An 18939-nucleotide genomic window follows, 5' to 3' on the forward strand; every position below is an offset into this window, starting at 1 on the left:
CTGTTACCTCTTGATGAAGCGCTGTCTAAACGAATACAAGTAAAAAGACTTTATAACATCGTGGTTTGGGCACGGCTTTGGTTTTTACACACACACACGCATACATACATATATGCACATCTATATGACTTCCTAAACAAAATATTAATTTGCTCGTTAAGCTTGATCCTGGATGAAGGCAAAACTTGCTGATTAAATCAAAACAAGCAACTGCCTCGTGCTTTAATGGGACGCTGAGAGACACCTGGTCGAGCATGGAGTGTACTTCATTTGCCAAGTTTGTGTTATTTTTCCAGCACAGACGTTGTCGCTGTTCTCTGGTCCTAACGCAGGCAGTCCCACGCGCACAGGTGTTGCACGGGGACGGAGAACGGCCGTGGTTTGTGGGTGAGACCTTTCTAACGGTCAAACCTGTTGCCCTGTGCAGCTGGAGGCCCTCGGTCTCACCTGTGGGCGGAGCAGTCTCAGCCGGTGGGCGGGGTTCGGCGCGGTGGGCGGGGCTCGGCGGGGCGGGCCCTGGCGGTGGGCGGGGCTCGACGCGGTGGGCGGGGCGGGCCGTGGCGGTGGGCGGGGCTCGGCGCGGCCATGGCGGCGGCTCCGCGCTGGCGGGAGCGGCTGTTCGCGCTCTATTTCCTCTCGCACATCCCGGTGACGCTGCTGATCGACCTGCAGCCGCTGCTGCCCGCCGGGATCCACCCGCCCGCCGTGAGTACCCGGGGGCGCGGGGCCGGGCCCTGCGGGGCAGCGCAGCGGCCGCTGGGGTGACGGAGCCTGGGGCGGTTTTTACAGAATCGAGTGTATGGGGTCGTGAGGCGGGGACAAAACACCGCGGTGCAGTTCCTAAAATGAAGTGGTATTTTGAAGTGAATTCCGTGCTTGCCGCCGGCACGCCGTGCATCGCCGGTCAGGTCATTCATTGCGCGGGACGATCGATGCGTTTGGCGGCGCGTTCGGCAGCCGCGGCCGGTTCTGTGCTCAAGTGGGTGACTCGGGGCGCGCGGGGAAGAGCGGCCCGTGGGGTGACCTGCGCGGGGGCGAGCGGCCCGTGGGGCGAGCTGCGGGCGGGGCGGGCCCGGGGTGCTCCTGTGCTCTGCGGGCGGGGAGGGACCGGGCTCCGTACCGGGGTCCGCACCGGGGTCCATACCGGGCTCCGTACCGGGCTCCGGACCGTGGTCCGTACCGGGGTCCATACCGGGGTCCGGACCGGGCTCCGGACCGGCCGCGCTGCCACGTGCCCCGCGCGGCCTCGCCAGCACGTGCCCGGTGCGGGCGCCGCTGCCCGGTCTGTTGGTGAAAGTCTCTGGTTTGCTGGGTTTTGAATAAACTTGGAGGTGAAAAGCACAGTAAAGGCATTTAAAATAAGGGTTGGGTAGAAGGTAATTGGCTGAGCTCTCGTGGTCAGGATGAGACCAGCTGTAAATTCCTACACAAGCTTTACAATTAGTGAGTTTGAATTTTGCCGTCAGGATCGCCTATAGAATTACTGCATTATAGAAACCGTTCTTAATTAATGGTTAACTAGCAAATATCAATACCTATCTTTCTGTTCAAAGTCCACCTCAAAGCCATGCTGGAATTTACATTTCCGTCATGGAAACGAATTGCAACTCCCTAACCCAAATTCGTCCATCAGGCGGTTGTGGCAGCGGTGGGGACCGGGGACAGCCCTGGCAGGCGTGGGCTGAGCCCCCCGAGCCGCGGCAGCGGCGCCCGAACGGGAGGAACGCGAGCGCTTCCATGTCTACCAATGCCGGGGTGCGGGCCTTGGCTTGGGGATTTTTCTGGTAGGAAATGACACAACAAATGGTTCTTGGAAAGCAGCTGCACTTAGTGCTGTAGTAATCCTGGAACTGCCTGCAGTGCGAAGTTCACGTGTGCTTAGCGGAACGGTTCGTCACGCTGAGACTTGAGAGACGCCGTCCCCGTTCCAGTGCAGTCCGCAGAACGAAGCCTCGTGCAGCACGACGAGGCCGCTCGGGCTGGCGCTGCGGTGGCGGGTGTGTGTGACACAGCCCGCGTGACACAGCCGTTCTGTCCCCGCAGCTGGCGGAGCTGCTGCAGTGGTACACGGCCGCCTTCAGAGACCCCCTGATGCTGCAGCCCCCCGAGTGGTTCAAGGCGTTCATCTACTGCGAGGCTTTCCTGCAGCTGCCGTTCTTCCCCGTGGCGGGATACGCCTTCTTGAAAGGTTGGTGTGAAATGCGTGGGGACGTGTCCCGTGCAGCGTTTCTGTGTCTGTACAGCAGAGAACATTCATTTACTGGTCTAAAGCAAATCTGTCCCCGGTGCGGTGCAGTGCTGAGCTGCTTTCCTGGCAGGTTTTACCGGAGAAAGCAGCACAGAATAAGGCCTGTCAGAAGCAGAACTCTGAGTGGGGGCCCCTGTCCACTGCAGCCATTTATCTGTAAGCAGCATCGGCGTCGGACACCGGGCACGCGTCCAGGGGAGACGAAGTTCTGGGTCAGGCCTGTGTACTCATCCCGTTACTTTAAAACTTTCACGATCACACCATCGTTCCAAGTTTCCATGGAGGTAGATAATTGTCATGGGTTGCTATTGCCAGTACCTGTGTAATGTGACTTCTGGCTCACCCTGTCAGACAGAGCGTGGTTCGTGGTAGTTTAAAGGCCATTGAATTCTGCTTGTTCCAAACTAATACACTGAAATACTGTTTCCTTTTTGCTCCTATACAGGTGGCTGCAAATGGATAAGGACGCCTGCGATTATCTACTCCACCCACGTAGCCACGACTCTGCTTCCCATCCTGGCGCACATCCTGTTCCACGACTTCTCCAAGTCTGAGCACTCGGGACCTCAGACGCAGCGTGAGCGCCTGACGCTGCTGTCGATTTACCTGCCGTACCTGCTGGTCCCGCTCCTCATCCTCTACACCATGCTCCGCAACCCCCACTACAACCAGGCGGACAAGAGGAAGAGGAAGTAGCCCCTGCAGCGGCTGCGCCGCAGCCCCGTCCCGCTCTGCTGCAGCCCCTGTGCTGGCGTCCCCTGGACAAGCGGCTCTGGCGGTGCTGGCTGCGGCAGTGAGGACCTGAGGACCTGCACCGGGAACCGGACTTGGTTTGAGTCTACGGCTCCTTCCATCCGAGTTTAATGCTCTCTCATCCCCGTCCCAGCTGCGCTCTCTCATCTCCGTCCCGGTTCCGCTCTCATCCCCGTCCCGGTTGCGCTCCGTCCCCCGTCCCAGCTCGGTCCGGTCCGTGCAGCCGCCTGTGCCGCAGCCCCGCGGGTCCCTCCCTCGAGGGGTTCTGTGCGGTACCTCTGCGCAGGAACAGGAGCTGTTGACCATCTGTTGTGTAATTGTGTGGCGGGGGAGCCACAGCCGATCCTTTTCCTTCACGTTCCCTTTTCCAAGGGGACTCTTAGAAAGCCGCTTCAGTAAGAAACTGGTCTTCCAAGAGCAAAATCCAGCCTGGTTAATGCAAAGCTGTGCTCCTGAAGCATTGCAAATCATACAATCATTCTTTACTTCCTCGCTCCTTCCTTTAAAATTTCTCCTTCCTTTGCTCTGCTTCAGCCTTGGTACGTCGTCAATGTCTGATCAATGGGAAATGTGCCAAAATCTGAATTTCCGAATGCGTAACGTGAACTTTGTGACGTGAGGATACTGCTGGAGGTCTGAAGTACTTCAGGGTTGTACTCAAGGATTTCTAAATTGCTCTCTTCTATGAAATCACTTCTAGTATGGAAATAAATAACTAAATGCATTAAACTGCATTTTATCTTTTTAAGGGAATGACTAAAAGGAACTTAAAATGACCATGAGATCATAGCTCACAACGAAATATACACGTGAGCTACAGTAAGTAAACCAAACTACTGATGGAGATTCTGGGGTGGTTGGGGCTTCGTTTGATTGGTTGGTTGGTTGATTTTAAGTTCTTAATCTGATCTGCAAGAGTCAAATTTGGAGAGTGTGTAGAATTCCAGCTCACGGAGGAGGCGCTTCAGTCCCTGCTCTGCATTTCAGGACTTTGCAGGTGTAAAATGCTCCCAAGAGGCCAAATGTTCGTGTTTGGGAGCCTGGAGACTGCCGTGAAGTGCATCTGTTCACACTTCAACACAGGCTGCATTTCAGATCCCAGGGCTGAGCTGGTCAGTGGGGTTTAGATCCCAGGGCTGAGCTGGTCAGTGGGGTTTAGATCCCAGGGCTGAGCTGGTCAGTGGGGTTTAGATCCCAGGGCTGAGCTGGTCAGTGGGGTTTAGATCCCAGGGCTGAGCTGGTCAGTGGGGTTTAGACCCCAGGGCTGAGCTGGTCAATGGGGTTTAGATCCCAGGGCTGAGTTGGTCAGTGGGGTTTAGATCCCAGGGCTGAGTTGGTCAATGGGGTTTAGATCCCAGGGCTGAGTTGGTCAATGGGGTTTAGATCCCAGGGCTGAGCTGGTCAATGGGGTTTAGATCCCAGGGCTGAGTTGGTCACTGTCACACCTGCGGTTCTGCCACCACCGGGGGCTGTGAAGGACCCGACTCTGCCCTCCCGGGGTGGCCACACCTGGGGCAGAGTTTGACGTTCTTCATTCTGCTGTATTTTCTGTTTCAGGAGTCCGTAACTGGTCCGTTCTGCTAACCGTAACTCGTTGGGGTGTTTCCTAACTCTGTAGAAACAAAACCATCTGGTCAATATACATGAAAGTTACGGTGGCTGGGGTGTTGCGTCTCCTGCAGACGTGGGAAATTCTCCATAGGAAAACCGCTGTGACTGTCCCGGGAGCTCCAAAATAACATCGCAGAAACAACTCATTCTGGTACACCCAGAAAATCTGAAAACAATACTTTATTTCCTGATTTTTTTAAAGAGTTGTGCAATGCAAAAAGTGAGAGACGTGACAACAGCAGCACTAATTCAACTACAATGTGAATTAGAACTACTGACTGTACAAAACTTTTATAAAATCAAAGGACAGAACAGTCTTTACATCTGTTAGAAAGCCCTCCTTATTGCCACTTTTAGTGTAAATCACACTGAATTAAAGACATTGCCGTTCGTACAAACCAGCTATTCGCTCACACACACTGAAAAATTGCATATTTTTTAAGTTCTCAAGATTCCGGAATGGTCAAGTTTCCAAGTTCATTTTTATCTTGAAATCCTTTATTTCTGAAAAATGAACTGGTCGATGAATTCGTTCTGGTCTGCTTCGATTTTGCAGAGAGTCTCGTACTCTATCCGGTACCTGAAAGAGAAACCCCAGGGGTCAGCAGCGCGCGTCCCGTCCAGCGCAGCGGCTGCAGGGCGCGGGGGTCTGACCTTCCCCCGCTGCCCCCAGAGCGTTTAGCAGCAAACTCACCTTTCCAGCTGCATCTTCTTCTCCGCTATCAGAGCCTGGAGCTGCTGCTCCTGAGCTTCTCTTTGCTTCGCCATGGACTTCAGCAGATTCCGTGCGCCAATGGCCTGTCAGAACGGGAGGGGCAGGGATGTGCTTGTGCTGGGGTTTTCAGTGTTTTAACCCTTTTGGTACAGCAGGGCGGTTTTGAGGCGTTTCAGCCACACGAACGCTACGGGAGGGCGACATCGGAACAGCCCCTGTAGAGGCTGAGAATTCCTTCACACTCGAGGAACTGAAGCCCCCGACCCCTCTGGAAACACCAAGTGGTCAGTGGTGGCGGCCCCGACAGACACGCGAGCTCTGCCTGTGGTTTCTCCCCCCGAACAAGGAAGGAAAAAACCGATTACCTACAATCGTGCCAACCATTCATTTCTATTTCCACAATAACATGTAAAAAACCCACAGCACCGGGTGCCCCACAGAAATACAGAGAGAATATTTCAACGGTAGGTACAGGGCTCTTCACTGGTCCTTAGAAAGCCCTTCTCCTCATCCTCCTCATCCTCCCAGGGCCCCTGAGGACAAAGCTCTCCCGCAGGAGCGCTGACAAGGCCGATGTGCGGTCTGTGCGCAGGGGCAGAGCGGCAGCGCGGCCGGGCGCGGGAGCACAACCGCAGGCGGTGCGGTGGAGCTCTGCCGGCTGCCGGTGCCAACGCAGAAGCACCGTGTTGGTGCTGCGGACAGACAGACGCCAACCGCCGCGGCAGCGCCGGCGCCAGACCGGCAGCAACCGGCTGTGTACGTGGGAAAAGGGGGAAGGGAGAGATGTGGGTTCTGCACAGCACAGGGGACACGACGAGCAGCAGCGCAGCGCGCCGCACGTACCTTCATCTTCTCGCTTTCAGCAGCCTTTGCCAGCTGGTCGACGAGCTCAATTAAGCTCCCCACTATTCTCTGAAATTCGACTATTTCTGCAAAGAAAAACAGTTGTCAAGCGATGTTCAAAACACCCTAAAGACCAACGGCTCCACCACACGCGTGCAGCTCGCACTTTTAGAGTTTACTGCAAACGAGTACGTTTTATCTTTGCCATCAGATCCGCTAGAAACGGGGCAAAAAAGAGAGAAAAGCCCTTAAGTGTCCATGGGGGTCATCGCAGCCCCTTGTGCCCCCCGCCCGGAGCCCGCGCAGCGGTGCCGGCGCCGGTGCCGGGCGGGACTCACTGTCCAGGAAGGCCCGGCACTCCTCCCGCAGCTGCGCCGTCTGCTGCGCCGCCTCGGGCTCCAGCACCCGCAGCTTGTTCAGCTCGTCCACGTGCAGCCCCGCCGCGCCCAGCGCCGCCTGCGCCATCTCCGGCGACAGCGCAGCGCGGAGCCCGCGGGCGCGGAACCCACGGAGCCCACCGAGCCCCGGAGCCCCGGGCCGACCGCCGGACCGCGGCCGAACGGGGCCCGCGCACCGCCGCCACTTCCGGCTCCGCTGCCACGGCGACAGCGCGCGCCCGCGCGGGGCACGCCGGGAGCGGCAGGAAGCGGTTCCGGGTCGCCGGTGCCCAGCGGAGCCGGGGGAGATGCGCGCAGCCGGGGCCGGTGAGCGCCGGGGCTGGGGGCGGGCTGGGCTGGGCTGGGGCCGGGGCCGCGTCCCGGCGGGTCCCGAGCAGTGGCCGCGGGCGGGCCGGGCCCGGAGCCGCTGCTGGCTCGGCCTCCGTTCGCTTTCTCAGGTGCCGGAGCGGCCCCGGCGGGAAGGGAGCGGCGCCCGGCCGTGCTGCCGTGCGCCGGTGCGTGAGGCCTCGGCGCGGGCGGGTCCCGCAGGCCGGGCCGTTCGGGCACACGCGTGTCCGGCAGCGGGAGCCTCGCCCGGGGCGGGGCGGGTGGTCGGGTTGTTCCTTTTCGGGGGAGCTCTCGGCAGGGACCGTTTCCTGGTGCGGCGCCCGGGCGGTTCTGTCATTGTTCCCCGGTCCTGCCGCCCACACCAGGAAGGAAGGGACGAGCGAGTTTTCCCTTGTTAGCGCGGGTGATTAAAGGTTACAGCGCTGCTTGCAGCAGACCCCTCCTGGCTCGCCGCCGCCGCACACGCTGGAGCGATCGCGGTGACTCGTGCGTGGATCGGCTGCGCTCCGCTCCGCTCCGCTCCGGGCGGCGCGGGGGGCCGGGCTGAGGCGGAGCCGCCGGGGGCGCGAGTGCGAGCGGGCGTGGGGACGGGGCCGTGGGAGGGGGATCCGCCTGGGTCTGCCGTGGGCTGCCGGCCCCACAGGGTGCGCTGTTGTAAGGAAGGGGCTGCTGGGCGCAGGACAGCGCCCACAAACGTGGACCCGCAGGCGTTTTTCCCGTCTTACCAAAGGTCTTCCCAGCAACACAAGGTGTAGTTGCTTCTGGTGCTGATTTACTTATTTGTAATGGATTATGGTAAACACCTCTGAGCGGTGGTTGGGAGGAACTGTGTTACTTGTGGTGCTTGGACAATTTCTGATTGATTATAACCCTCGGTGGCTTCGTTGGAGCCACGTCCTTCTCTAACCCCGCCACTGTAACACGCAGCTCTTGCTGTTGCTGCTCGCTCACTGCACGGGAATGAGGTTCCTGGCCGGTTCCACGTGCCGCGTGCAGCTGCCGTGGGCTGGGGTTTGTTCCTGGGCTGCTGGACCCAAGCGTAATCACAACCAGCTGTGTCTGAACTGTGGTCTGAAAACCAGCTCAGCCTTGTTCCGTCGGAACGGGTGTGGATGTGTCCTTGGGAATCTCCTGAAAAGTGAGCTCTGTGGGTTTGGTGTAAATGGCAATTCCAGGCTCCATGTTGATTTCCATGTCTGTGTCTCCAGGCCCGCGGGGTATGAGCGCCGCTGCCTCGCCGTCCTCGTCTGGTGACTCGTGACTCCTCACCAACCACGGCGGAATCCGTCAAGCCCACGCTCTGCAGGGTCGTCATCTACCTACAGAAGATGTCGGGGGACACGTGTCTGACCACCGCGCTCTGTCCGGCCGCGGGGCCCAAGCCCAAATCTTGCAGCTTCAAGGGGGGCAGCCTGGGTAACAAATACGTGCGGCTGAACGTCGGGGGCTCGTTGTATTACACCACAGTACAAGTGCTGACCAGGCACGACACAATGCTGAAGGCCATGTTCAGCGGCAGGATGGAAGTGCTCACAGACAAGGAAGGTAAAGGAATGTCTTGTGTTGTTGAGAATTCAGGAAAACTGTCAGGTTTTGACGGTGTTTTTGTAAATATCTTAAGACTGCACTCAGTTAAGGACGTAGGGAAAGATGTGTTCCAAAAATAACTTGGAACATTAGTCAGCCAATACCCATTGGCACTAACAATCCTCTGGGCTTTATAAAAATGTGTTCTTTTATTACTAAAATTAACTAGCGGAAGGACCGGTTCTCTCTCCTACGATCACAGCTGATGTGCAGATTGTTGATGTTGTTGTGAGGACTGAACAGACAGTACGTGGGTTGTCATTTATGTGGTGTCATGTAGTGGCATCATTCGAAATGCGTATGTGGGGAGGGACGTTAGGTTTTCATCCTTAAAACTCAAAATGGCCTTGCTTGCCGTGTTGAAGGTTCCTGTTTTCCTGCTCCCGGCAGCACGTTGTGCTCTCGGCTTCCGGCGCTGGGCCATCATTCAGCCCTCAGTCCCGCAGTGTGTCGGTTCCTGCTGGACACTGAGGGTCGGCGCTGTAAAATTCCATAACGAGTTGCAGAGAGGACAAGTGAGAAGAATCCAGGAGTGGATGAGTTTGCTTTCCTGTGGTGTTTGCTGTGATGAGGTCCTACAAGAACACTTTAGTGCCTTTTTGCCCGCCCTCCACGCTATGGAGGAGGTTGGCGCCGCACGAGGCCCCTGCGCATCCTGCGTGGCCGTTGTTTGCCAGCGACTCACGCATCCTGTTTCCTCCTCAATGGGACTTCAGGGATGTTTTACAATTGCGAGAACTGTCTGTCTGCGGTTTCCTGTGCTGGATCCCCCTCTGCTCCCTCCCGATCTGCCTCTGTCCTTGCTTTGCTCCCCTCTGGAGACTGGAACAGCTTTTTTCCCACACTGGGTGTTCTGGGCTCGTCTACACTTCTGTCTTTAGCTCCGACAGCAGCAGAAGATGTGGTTGGAAAACTGCCACGTCCTCCGTGTTAGTCCACGGAGCTTAGCCCAGGTCTCCTTGTTGTGAACACTTGTGAATTCTTTCTGCCAGTCTTTCCTGGCCTGGTGATGAGTTTCTAATTACCCAGCACTGCGCTGCAGCAGCAGTTATTAAATCTCTTCCCATACCAGGACAGCACACCCCGTTTTGCTGGGAACACAACAAACCTCTAAATAAAAGAAGCAAACCACTTCACAATAAGCTCTTTTTTTTTAAGGTTGGATGACTCGGGCGGTCAGTTAAACAGATGTCAGTTAGACTTTCTGTAGCACTTAAAAGGTCTGTTCCTTTAAACAGAATCTAATAGAGAAAAGACGAAGCGCAGATACTAATTTTGGTCAGGCAGCCCACTGCCTGATCGATTGATACAGCGCGGTCAGGTCCGCGCAGCAGTTTTAGTGTCTTGTGCTAGGAAACCAAGTATTTGTAGCTTGAGGGTTTTCTTTTGGGGTGCGGGGAAGCAGGGAGACCTGCGGGAGGTGCCATAGGGGTTCGCTGTGGGGCTGCTCTGTAACCAGCCCTGTGCTCCATCCGGAAGGTTCCGGAGAACCTTCGCTGGGTGGGGAGGGAGCGGTGCCACCTGCGCCTTCGGAACGTTCCCTTTATTTCACCCTTTTGAGGAGTTTTCTTGCCTCGTGTTGTTGAGTTGATTGAAGTGATGCGATGGTTGTTTTTCAGGCTGGATCCTTATAGACCGTTGCGGGAAACACTTTGGAACAATTTTAAACTATCTCCGAGATGACACGATCACGCTTCCAAAGCACAGACAGGAGATCAAAGAGCTGATGGCGGAAGCCAAGTACTATCTCATTCAGGGCTTGGTGGACATGTGCCAGGCAGCTCTGCAGGTAAGGACTGCAAGCAGCTGTTAAAGATTTCTGTGGGTGTTTTGCTTATCAAATTTACTTAAGACAACTTGAGAGAGTATTTCGTGGCCTTAGAGATGGCGTTGAGCCCTGGATGTACACGGCAGCCGGGAAGGAAAATGAGACAGAGCCAGGTAAGTTGTACGTTTGTTCAAGTCCTAGTTACCCTTGCTCGGTACGCACACCTGAGATTCTCTGGTGCTTTGAATAAGAGATTCAATTTCATTGATGATCTCCCTGGAGATGTTTTCAGGCCCTTGTGCTGTCACAGCACAGCCTTCCAGGCCGCAGGCGCCTGCGTCTTGAAAAACATTATGGCATTTCTCTAAATTTCACCCGAGTTATGTCACTTCTAATTGTATAATGTAGAATGAGTTTGAATATTTGAAAACATGATAACTTTAGAGTTTGAATCTTAATGGAGAAAAATGATAAGCAATGAGTACTTTAAGGACTTCCCTTTGGATGAGTTTTGCAAACGCGTAAGTTCATAGTAGCTTTATTCACTATACAAGTCTCTCTACATTCAGCTGATTGAAATCAGCTTGTTCTGCCAACTTTTAATAAGGTTGGCCCAGATGTGGTATGTATAACTTATCATTAGTCTTAAGATTGTGAAATGAATGGCTCCTGCAGGACAAAACTTAGTAATTAATAAATGCCTGGCATGCCTGGTTCAGCTCTTGAATCCGCTGGAGGAAATGGAAAGCCACACTGATAATTTTCCTTCTGGTTTGGAATTTAAACCCTTTCTTCTAAAGACGAAATGTTCCAAGGCTTCCCCGTTAGCCCTTGAGCTTCCCTCAGTTTGCTGCCCGGGGACTGGAGTCGCAGGCCGTGCTGCGCGCTCTCGATCGTTGCTTTTGTGTCGCAAGGGCCCAGCTCTGCGGTGACACGCTGCTCTTGCCAAGTATTCGGTTCGTCGTGGCTGATGTTCCTACATCCTGCGGTGCTTCGAGTTGATTCAAATTGGCACAAACTCTTGCAATCCTTTTCTTCAAAAAAAGATAGAATAATAAGCCCACTTAAACCAAACAGGGCTTGAGCTCAGGGTCCTTGCGACAGCCAAGAACAACATCCACGTGCGTGCCGATATTTCCATTACTGCTGCCTCCTGAGGACAGGAGATCTCTTGCCGTGTTTCTGTGTGCAGCTCAAGGTAACGCTGGGCGGTTACTATGGCGACATGGAGCGTTTCCTTCGTTTCCTTCCATCGCAGCTCTGGGAACAGGGCCGGAGGGGTCGGGGAGGCAGCGGCAGTAGGTGTTGGCTTTAGCGTTTCCCTTGAGCTTATTTTGTCTCCTCTCCTTTCTTTAAAACAGGACAAGAAAGACTTGTATGAACCTGTCTGTAGCATCCCTATTATCACATCTCCGAAAGAAGAAGAGAGACTGATAGAGTCATCGATGAAAGTAACTGCTTTTCCACAACTAACTAGTGAGAAACTCAATTTTTGCTAAATGTGTTCAAACACAGAACTTAACTCCTCTGCTTGTTTTTCTCTCTCTCCCCATAGCCTGTTGTTAAGCTGCTTTATAACAGAAGCAACAATAAATACTCCTACACCAGGTACGTCAGCTTTTTCCATGCTGCGGTGGGAAGTTTTCCCTGTGACTGTGGGAGTGGAGGAAGATGTGGTGCAACCTGACTTTTTTTGTTGTGTTTTTGACTGATGTGAATCTAAATGGGGGGGAGAGCACAACACACGGTGTCTGTCAAAGTCCGGCGTTCGATCCAGTTGTGTGAGAAATCGTGAGCAGGGTTGCGAGTGCGCTGCGCCTCTGACAGCACTCGCTGACCTACAGAAATTCCTTGTGTTCCCATGCTTCTAAATGATTAATTATTTGGTTACGAAGAAAGGTTCTGCTCAGGAACAGCCCAGAGAGGGCCAGGCTTTCCTCCTGCATAAAATAACGTTATTTACTTAGTTTTATGCTGTAACTATCACGATCTCTTTGTTACGATGGTATCAGAATGGCTTTGGGTTTTCCCACACGGGCCATGGAAGCGATGTGAGTAACACTTCATGCTGTGCGGAATCCTCGTGTTTGGCCTTTTGAGCCTGAGATGCAGCCTTAGAAGCGTTTATTCTCCAGACAGACCGTCAGTCTGTCTGTCCGTCACAGACGGACTCTGAGGGTCACAGTATTTCGGGCGGTCAGGGGACGGTGCCTGTGGCAGCGCTGAGGAGCAGCCCGGTTTGCAGCCCCTGCGTCCTGTGCCGGCCGGTTGCGCTTGCCGCTGCCCGCGCGGCCCTGTCGCCCGTGGCGGTGATGCTGAAGCGAGCGTGGCAGAGCGGATTAGTCACCCTGGGCCTGGAAACGTAAACGTACCGGTAACGAGAGCAACAGGATCCTGGATACCAGGCGGTGCTGGTATCTCACTCGCTGCAGGGTTCTGATTATTCCTGGGGTGAATCTGCATGCCTTGCTGCCGTTTGAATGAGACGTCTTTATTCAGAATTCCACTCTGCCTGCTAGCAAGCAAACGTTTTTTTTCCTTCTGTTCTTCCTGACCAACAGTATCAAAGGAGCTTCCTCAGTGACGTTGTCAGTGTGGTTTAGGAACATAAATGGCTGACGACTTCCATGTTCTTCTCTGCCGCGTGATAGAAGCCCAGATTGCTTTAGCAAGTTGTTTTTGCAAGCTGAAGGTTTTGTCTGGTTGCACGTCATCCTTTTCTGGTTAACATCTGAACAGAAACACTCCTCACACTAAGTATTTTATGCCCAGCCCAGCCGTCCTTGGCAGTGTCCACGGTGTCCCATGGCCTCCCGGGGCCCCCCGCGGGAGCCGCGGTGCTGCCCGCGGCAGTGGGATGTCACGGCTCTGGGGACGCTCTTGGCAGCACCCTGGGGATCTGGAGCCTCTGGCTCCAAAGAGTGAGGAATTTTCCTGTTCAAGCTAGCGAGGTTGGCCTTGCTGTCTGGGCAATAATGTGCTCGCTGATTTCCGCAGATCCGCAGATAATTTCCCAGCCATCTATACAAAGAGACAAAGGGACGCAGAGTGCTTGTGTTCAGTACAGCTGCATCCAAGCTAATGTCGGAGGAGTAAGGCCTTTAGGTGTTGGGTTGGCTGTTGTTGGGTTTTTTTAATAACTTAATCAAATTGGACATTTATTTGCCATAATGTTATTATTTAAGTAAAATATTTTAGATTTTAAGAATAGTTTTCCAATAGCTTTACTTGTTTTTAAAGCTATAGTACATTGTATTGGTTTTTCTCTGGACCATCTAGTTATTGCTTTGAAAAGTAATTAATATCCTACACTGCACTGGCTGTCAATGAGACTTTCTGAGTATTGTGTTCGCCCTGGAAATCTGCGTGGCACCAGCAGTTCGGGTGCAGGACACCTCGCTCCGGCGCTGGCCTTCGGTCAAGAGTTCGTTGTAGGTAGTTGATGTAACGATTTGGGAAATCGTGCTGTCGTTATTAATTATATAGCTTGATCTCTAGAAGCTGGTGTGTTTGCTCATGGGGCTCAGAGCATCTTATTTGTATCTGAAACTGGCTACTACCCTCTTTTCTTGGCAACATATGGCAATGAGTCACTGCTTATTCGTGTTCTGCAGTTAGATCAGTGCTCGAAGCTGTGGAGGAATGGGCATATGGAATGTGTAGAGGTGGCCAGTTGGGAGACCACAAAGCCCACGTTCCTTCTCTGTGACTCTTTCAGTAACTCGGATGACAACTTGCTGAAGAACATCGAGCTGTTTGACAAGCTCTCTCTGCGGTTCAACGGCAGGGTTCTGTTCATCAAGGACGTTATCGGGGACGAGATCTGCTGCTGGTCCTTCTACGGGCAGGGCCGCAAGCTCGCGGAAGTGTGCTGCACCTCCATCGTGTATGCCACCGAGAAGAAGCAGACCAAGGTAACGCAGCGCTGCCTGCCCGGCTCTGCTGGGCTTAACCATCGGGGGCATGGAACATCGCAGAAAGAGAGAGATCTCATATAGCTGAGGCCTAATTGCTAGGGACAGGCAATGTCATTTCTTGGGAAAGCTTTGGTACCAGCTCTCCTGAATATTGATGAACTGCTGGTCCATGCCATGGTGGCTGCAGGACGAGCTGGTGTCTCGGTGGAAGGTGCTGCGTACCAGGTGGAGTTCAGGGAAGATGGAATATGGTGGCAGGTTTGAGGGCAAGGCTGAGAATGGCAATTCTGAAAGCATGTGCATTTTAGCACAAGTCCCTTAGAGCTGATGGACTTTGTGTGCCTAAAGCATGTAAAGCTGCTAATTCTTCTCTAAATCAAGATATAATTCTGCTCCTGATTATACCTACGGAAGTTTACTTCATCGCAGTTACTTCGTACTGTGTTTCACTTGCACTGATGCAGTTATTGTATGTAACTGGACTAAATGGTTGTATCTAGGATCCTGAATTTCTCCAGAATGTTGGAAAGTATGTGCCAAAAAGGAGAAGACTGGGATGAAATCAACGGAATGGAAACTTGAGCTCAAACACTGTTTAGAAACGTGATATGTTCAGCATCGCTCTTGTATGTGCAAAGCTGTAGAATATCTGTTAAAGGTCATCAGGAGCGCATATTCCCAATAACGAACATATCTCGATTTCCCCACATTTCCAGTGATTCTTCTCAAAGTTGTTCCACCTCTGATTTTGCAAGGGTTACCTAAGGACTTGCTTTGAAGCACAGTACATCCTGAAGACGAGAGTTACATGCATGAAAATACAATCGTGATTAGCATGACAAATCTGCAGAGTTTCTCTGATTTCAGGAGTTAACTTCTGCCCTGCGGTGGGGCAGGTGAGGTGACCAGGGTCCAACATTAGCAGTTAGGAATCAGATATACTGCATTCCATTCTGGAACAATCTAAAAGAAGAGGCGTGGTAGGCGAGCGGGCGGTGGCAGTGACCCTCTGCTAGGGATTTAATGGCTTTGCTGCATCTTTCTCGTTTACAATTGTTTTACTATCTTTATAGCGTATGTTGTTTTATGGTGCCAGTGTCTCTGGACCTGCGGGCGCGTGCTCCAGTCGTGTTATCCTGCGCAGATCAGGAAAAGGCCATGTGCTGTGTTTTGCAGGTTGAATTCCCCGAGGCACGAATATATGAGGAAACACTGAACGTCTTACTGTACGAAACCCCGCGGGTTCCTGATAACTCCCTGCTGGAAGCAACGAGCAGGAGCCGGAGCCAGGCGTCTCACAGCGAGGACGACGAGGGCTTTGAACTTCGAGACCGAGTGCGCCGCATCCACGTGAAGAGATACAGCACCTACGACGACCGGCAGCTGGGCCACTAGCGCCCGCTCCAGGGCAGAGGTGCGGTGTCGAGGGTCCCGCCGATGGCCTGGGGGAGAAGAGGAGGTAGGGAGGGGTCAGTTGGACTCTGGACTGATCTCATTTGGCTGCTCGGCTCCCTTGAGAACAAACGGGCGTTTGTGCGCACAAAGCAGCGCTCGAGGCCCAGGGCTTTGAGAACTAAGATGATAATTTTGCACCACGTGCTTTAAACGCGGACTGGCCCCCTTTTCGTGTCGTGTGAGCAGTGGAATTCGGAACAGCAGTTCTGACGGCTGGGGGTTGCTCTTTCAGCACAGCTTTTCCTGAAGGAGCTGGCGTGATGGGAAAATCTTACTCCAGATACCCACCCTCTTCAGGCTTTGTATAATGGAATTCCCAGTTTTTAAATGAAGATACTGAAGAGGGGTGGAGAGAACTCGAAGACAGATACTCTTAGCGAACAGCACGTGTGCGGCCCCAGCAGGGCGTTAGCTCTCAGCAGGCAGGCGCACTGCACGCGCGAGTTCCCCTCTTCCCCAGGGCCGGGGTTCCGAGGTGCCCGACTTAGAGCTCGTTCATTGTAAGGCCAGCTCTTCCCAAGAGGTGAGAGCCACACCATCAAAAACCCTCCCTTGTGAAAAATGAGAATTTTACAAATTCAAATACGTATGAAATGACTTGGGAGATGGAGAAGTGGGTGTGGGGAAGGAAGGAAGTTCTTTGGGTTAGAAGACTTCAGGAGCAGATTGTGGCAGGATTGCTGTTGTTCTGGCTGGTGAGCGTGTTCATACGAACAATGGCAATATGGGGGATTAGTTTTACATTGGTTTCCTCCTGTGGCCCAAAAGTGCTAATTTATGTTAAATGTCTCAAGCAGCGGGGAAAAGCCACAGTGACCAGGGAAGCACAGACTCAATATTTGGTAACACTGGAAGAGCAAATTCCAGTCTTGTGTTCTACATCCCATCTAGAGCACGGAATTGGAGAAAGAAGAATAGTCATAAATATCTTGTTCTAGCGTGAAACTGCAAGAAGCTTTGGACACAGGACAGAGGCAGCTTATACTGACTTCTAAACCGAAATAATCACTTTAATTCTGGGCGCTTGGCTGGGTGCTAATTGTAACCTTGCTCTGCAGATTGGGTCTCTGGAAACAGTTTCAGGCTTAGTATTAAAAGTTGTTACTGTATTTTTAAATGATTGAATCTGTGACCTACAGCTAAACACACAAGCAGATGTTACCGCTGCCCTAAGCAGTTACTGCGTGCTGTGGAGTGACAGCGGTGCAGCGCACGCCCCAGCGGCCCTGATCTTCCCGTATGGGACACGGACGCCTCCGGCTCCGCGACGGTCGGTCCTGAGCTTACTGACCGGTGCCAGAGCTACCTGTCACTTTTAAAGGAAATCACTGCAAAAGCCTGGCAAGAAAATAATCACAAATTAATCCAGCGAAGTCATAAGTAGAATCGAGACGGTAGATGGTTTTGTGGTAACTGAGGCGGGAGGGGGCACAAAGAAGTTATTTCCACTCAAACAGGCTTTCCGCAGTGAAATGCTGGGTTGGTGAGGAGTCGCCGGTTCCACTGCCCAGCCCGGCGCTCCTCACGGCCCCAGCAGCGTTGCTGCAGCCACACGGGAAGGGCCTCTCTAGAACTCCGGTCACCTCTTTTCTTTTCACGTGGGCTTCTCCAAGTTGTTTTCCAGCTGGTTTTCTGTTGTGCCGGTGAAAATACAGCTGCTGAGATCAGTTGGGACAAAGATTTTGTGGGAGTTTTTTCTTTAATTCTGCTGCAGTGTGACATGGAACTTTTTTAAGAAGTTTTTTTGCTCTCCACTGCTATAATTTAAATTACGCCGCGCTGGTTGCTCTGAGCTGCCAGCAGAGCCTGGAGTAACGGGGCCTTTGTGCTGTACTCAATGGCTTCAGCTGGTCCTCCTGTACTTTATCCGTCTGGTAACCTGTGCGGCTGCCGTGTGGAATCCACAGGCAGCACCTCTCTCTCTCTCAGAAAATGATTTATCATTTTTTCCGTATTACTGTTATAGTGAATGTTAACAGATTAAGTAAGTGATGCTGTGCCTTTGCGAGCGAGAGATGCCTTTTGCCCCATTCCTAATGGATTAATTCGAACTGCATCAGCTTGCACTTATTAGCTGCTGGAGCTCTTTTTGAGACTTTACTGTCCTCTTCACTCCTAAATTCAAGTGAACTTTTGCACATTTGAAGATAATTTTAGCAGACTGAATGAATGGAAAGGATGACCTGACATCTCTAAAAAGCACCGTAGTAAAGGGTGGCGCGTTTCTGCAGTGGGGTGCTCAGTACTGCAGAACGGCCTCGCGCTCTCTGCAGAGGACACGCGGTGCCTTCAGCAAATGTCTCGCGTTAAACAGCTTTTCAGTACCAGTGTTAATCAGGCAGTAGTGTCAGAAGAGAGCTCTGCAGGGTAGCAGCCTCCAGCTGCTCAATAAATGCGGAGACAAAACTGAGCGTCTGACCTTCACCTTGGTATTCAGCTTTTGGAACAGGAGGTGTTTATCCTGTCGTGAGGCTCCATCCCGCCAGCCTCTTATCTGTTGCACTTCTTGGTTAAAATATAAAACAGCTGTCGGGGAGGGGGGCACTGGAGGGGCCGCTGCTGGGGTGTTCCTGGAAAGCTGCGTTGTGCTTGCAGCCAGCAGTGCCTGTTGTGGGTTTGATGAGATGGTTTTGCTCACTTTTGAAAATCTTCAGGCACAGCTCACTCTCGGAAATAGGGATGAGGTACCCGAGCTCAGTGTGTCTGGCCCAGCAGCCCGTCTTACACAATTCGATTATATCCGCTGACAATCCTCGGCATTCGGTCTTTGCAGCCAACCCCCCCAGCAGCCGCTGTTAGACTGGGTTTGCTGGGAGCCGAGTGGGCACGGGTTCTGCCTCCAGCTTCACCACTGGCTCGGTGACACACGGCTGCTCGGTTCTTCTGTGTGCGGATGTGTCCTCGCCTGCAACAGAACGGTGGGAGGACCCTCCCCTGCCTCAGAGGGATGGTCAAGCTTAATTTGTTTAATAATAGTAAAGGACTTTAAATTTCTATAATATTTTGTATCCAAGCGATAGTAAATGAGCTAGCTGATCTTGTTTCAACTGACATTTCTGTGATTAGTTAATGCAGTAACCGTGTTAGCTGTTGATTTAAATGTTTTCTATTTTATCAGTGCATTAAATTGAAATGGAACACTAATTTTTAATAAAGTGTTATATTTTTGTCTTCTGTGATTTTTCTCCAGCATCATCACTTCCTATTCGCCGTGTTGGTCCCTGCACTGCTGTTCTGCACTGTAGGGGTGATCCTCACCGAGCGTTTAGGATTCCTAAACCGCAGAAAAACTCCATCAGCAAACGGCTTTTGTGTTG

The 18939-nt window shown here is 52.9% G+C and overlaps 3 protein-coding genes across 3 annotated transcripts; 2 read left to right on the forward strand and 1 right to left on the reverse strand.

The window, feature by feature from the left end:
- Positions 1-547: 547 nt before the first annotated feature.
- On the forward strand, positions 548-3730 carry TMEM97 (transmembrane protein 97). Its single transcript, XM_065853150.2, has 3 exons — positions 548-705; positions 2044-2188; positions 2694-3730. Exons 1-3 carry the CDS (start codon positions 586-588, stop codon positions 2942-2944), a joined length of 516 nt encoding a protein of 171 aa, XP_065709222.1. The 5' UTR covers positions 548-585; the 3' UTR covers positions 2945-3730.
- A 1028-nt stretch (positions 3731-4758) lies between these two features.
- Positions 4759-6753, reverse strand: IFT20 (intraflagellar transport 20). The gene is made up of 4 exons (XM_065853038.2): positions 6509-6753; positions 6171-6256; positions 5307-5410; positions 4759-5192 (listed from the first exon to the last, which is right to left on the reverse strand). The coding sequence occupies exons 1-4, from the start codon at positions 6633-6635 to the stop codon at positions 5111-5113; spliced, it is 399 nt and encodes a 132-aa protein (XP_065709110.1). The 5' UTR covers positions 6636-6753; the 3' UTR covers positions 4759-5110.
- Positions 6754-6774: 21 nt separating this feature from the next.
- On the forward strand, positions 6775-18801 carry TNFAIP1 (TNF alpha induced protein 1). The gene is made up of 7 exons (XM_065853037.2): positions 6775-6874; positions 8104-8440; positions 10102-10271; positions 11612-11701; positions 11806-11858; positions 13969-14164; positions 15344-18801. Exons 2-7 carry the CDS (start codon positions 8224-8226, stop codon positions 15560-15562), a joined length of 945 nt encoding a protein of 314 aa, XP_065709109.1. The 5' UTR covers positions 6775-6874; positions 8104-8223; the 3' UTR covers positions 15563-18801.
- The last annotated feature ends 138 nt before the right edge of the window (positions 18802-18939 follow it).

This window comes from Patagioenas fasciata, chromosome 19, assembly GCF_037038585.1.
Source record: "Patagioenas fasciata isolate bPatFas1 chromosome 19, bPatFas1.hap1, whole genome shotgun sequence".
NCBI lineage: Eukaryota > Metazoa > Chordata > Aves > Columbiformes > Columbidae > Patagioenas > Patagioenas fasciata.

Coding starts and splice junctions, on each gene's coding strand:
- TMEM97 (XM_065853150.2), top strand. CDS start 586: ATGGCGGCGGCTCCGCGCTGGCGGGAGCGGCTGTTCGCGCTCTATTTC. Junction 706..2,043: donor CCGGGATCCACCCGCCCGCC/GTGAGTACCCGG, acceptor CTGTCCCCGCAG/CTGGCGGAGCTGCTGCAGTG. Junction 2,189..2,693: donor GGGATACGCCTTCTTGAAAG/GTTGGTGTGAAA, acceptor GCTCCTATACAG/GTGGCTGCAAATGGATAAGG.
- IFT20 (XM_065853038.2), bottom strand. CDS start 6,635: ATGGCGCAGGCGGCGCTGGGCGCGGCGGGGCTGCACGTGGACGAGCTG. Junction 6,257..6,508: donor GTGCCGGGCCTTCCTGGACA/GTGAGTCCCGCC, acceptor TTTTCTTTGCAG/AAATAGTCGAATTTCAGAGA. Junction 5,193..5,306: donor AAGAAGATGCAGCTGGAAAG/GTGAGTTTGCTG, acceptor TTTCTCTTTCAG/GTACCGGATAGAGTACGAGA.
- TNFAIP1 (XM_065853037.2), top strand. CDS start 8,224: ATGTCGGGGGACACGTGTCTGACCACCGCGCTCTGTCCGGCCGCGGGG. Junction 8,441..10,101: donor AGTGCTCACAGACAAGGAAG/GTAAAGGAATGT, acceptor GTTGTTTTTCAG/GCTGGATCCTTATAGACCGT. Junction 11,859..13,968: donor AATAAATACTCCTACACCAG/GTACGTCAGCTT, acceptor TGACTCTTTCAG/TAACTCGGATGACAACTTGC.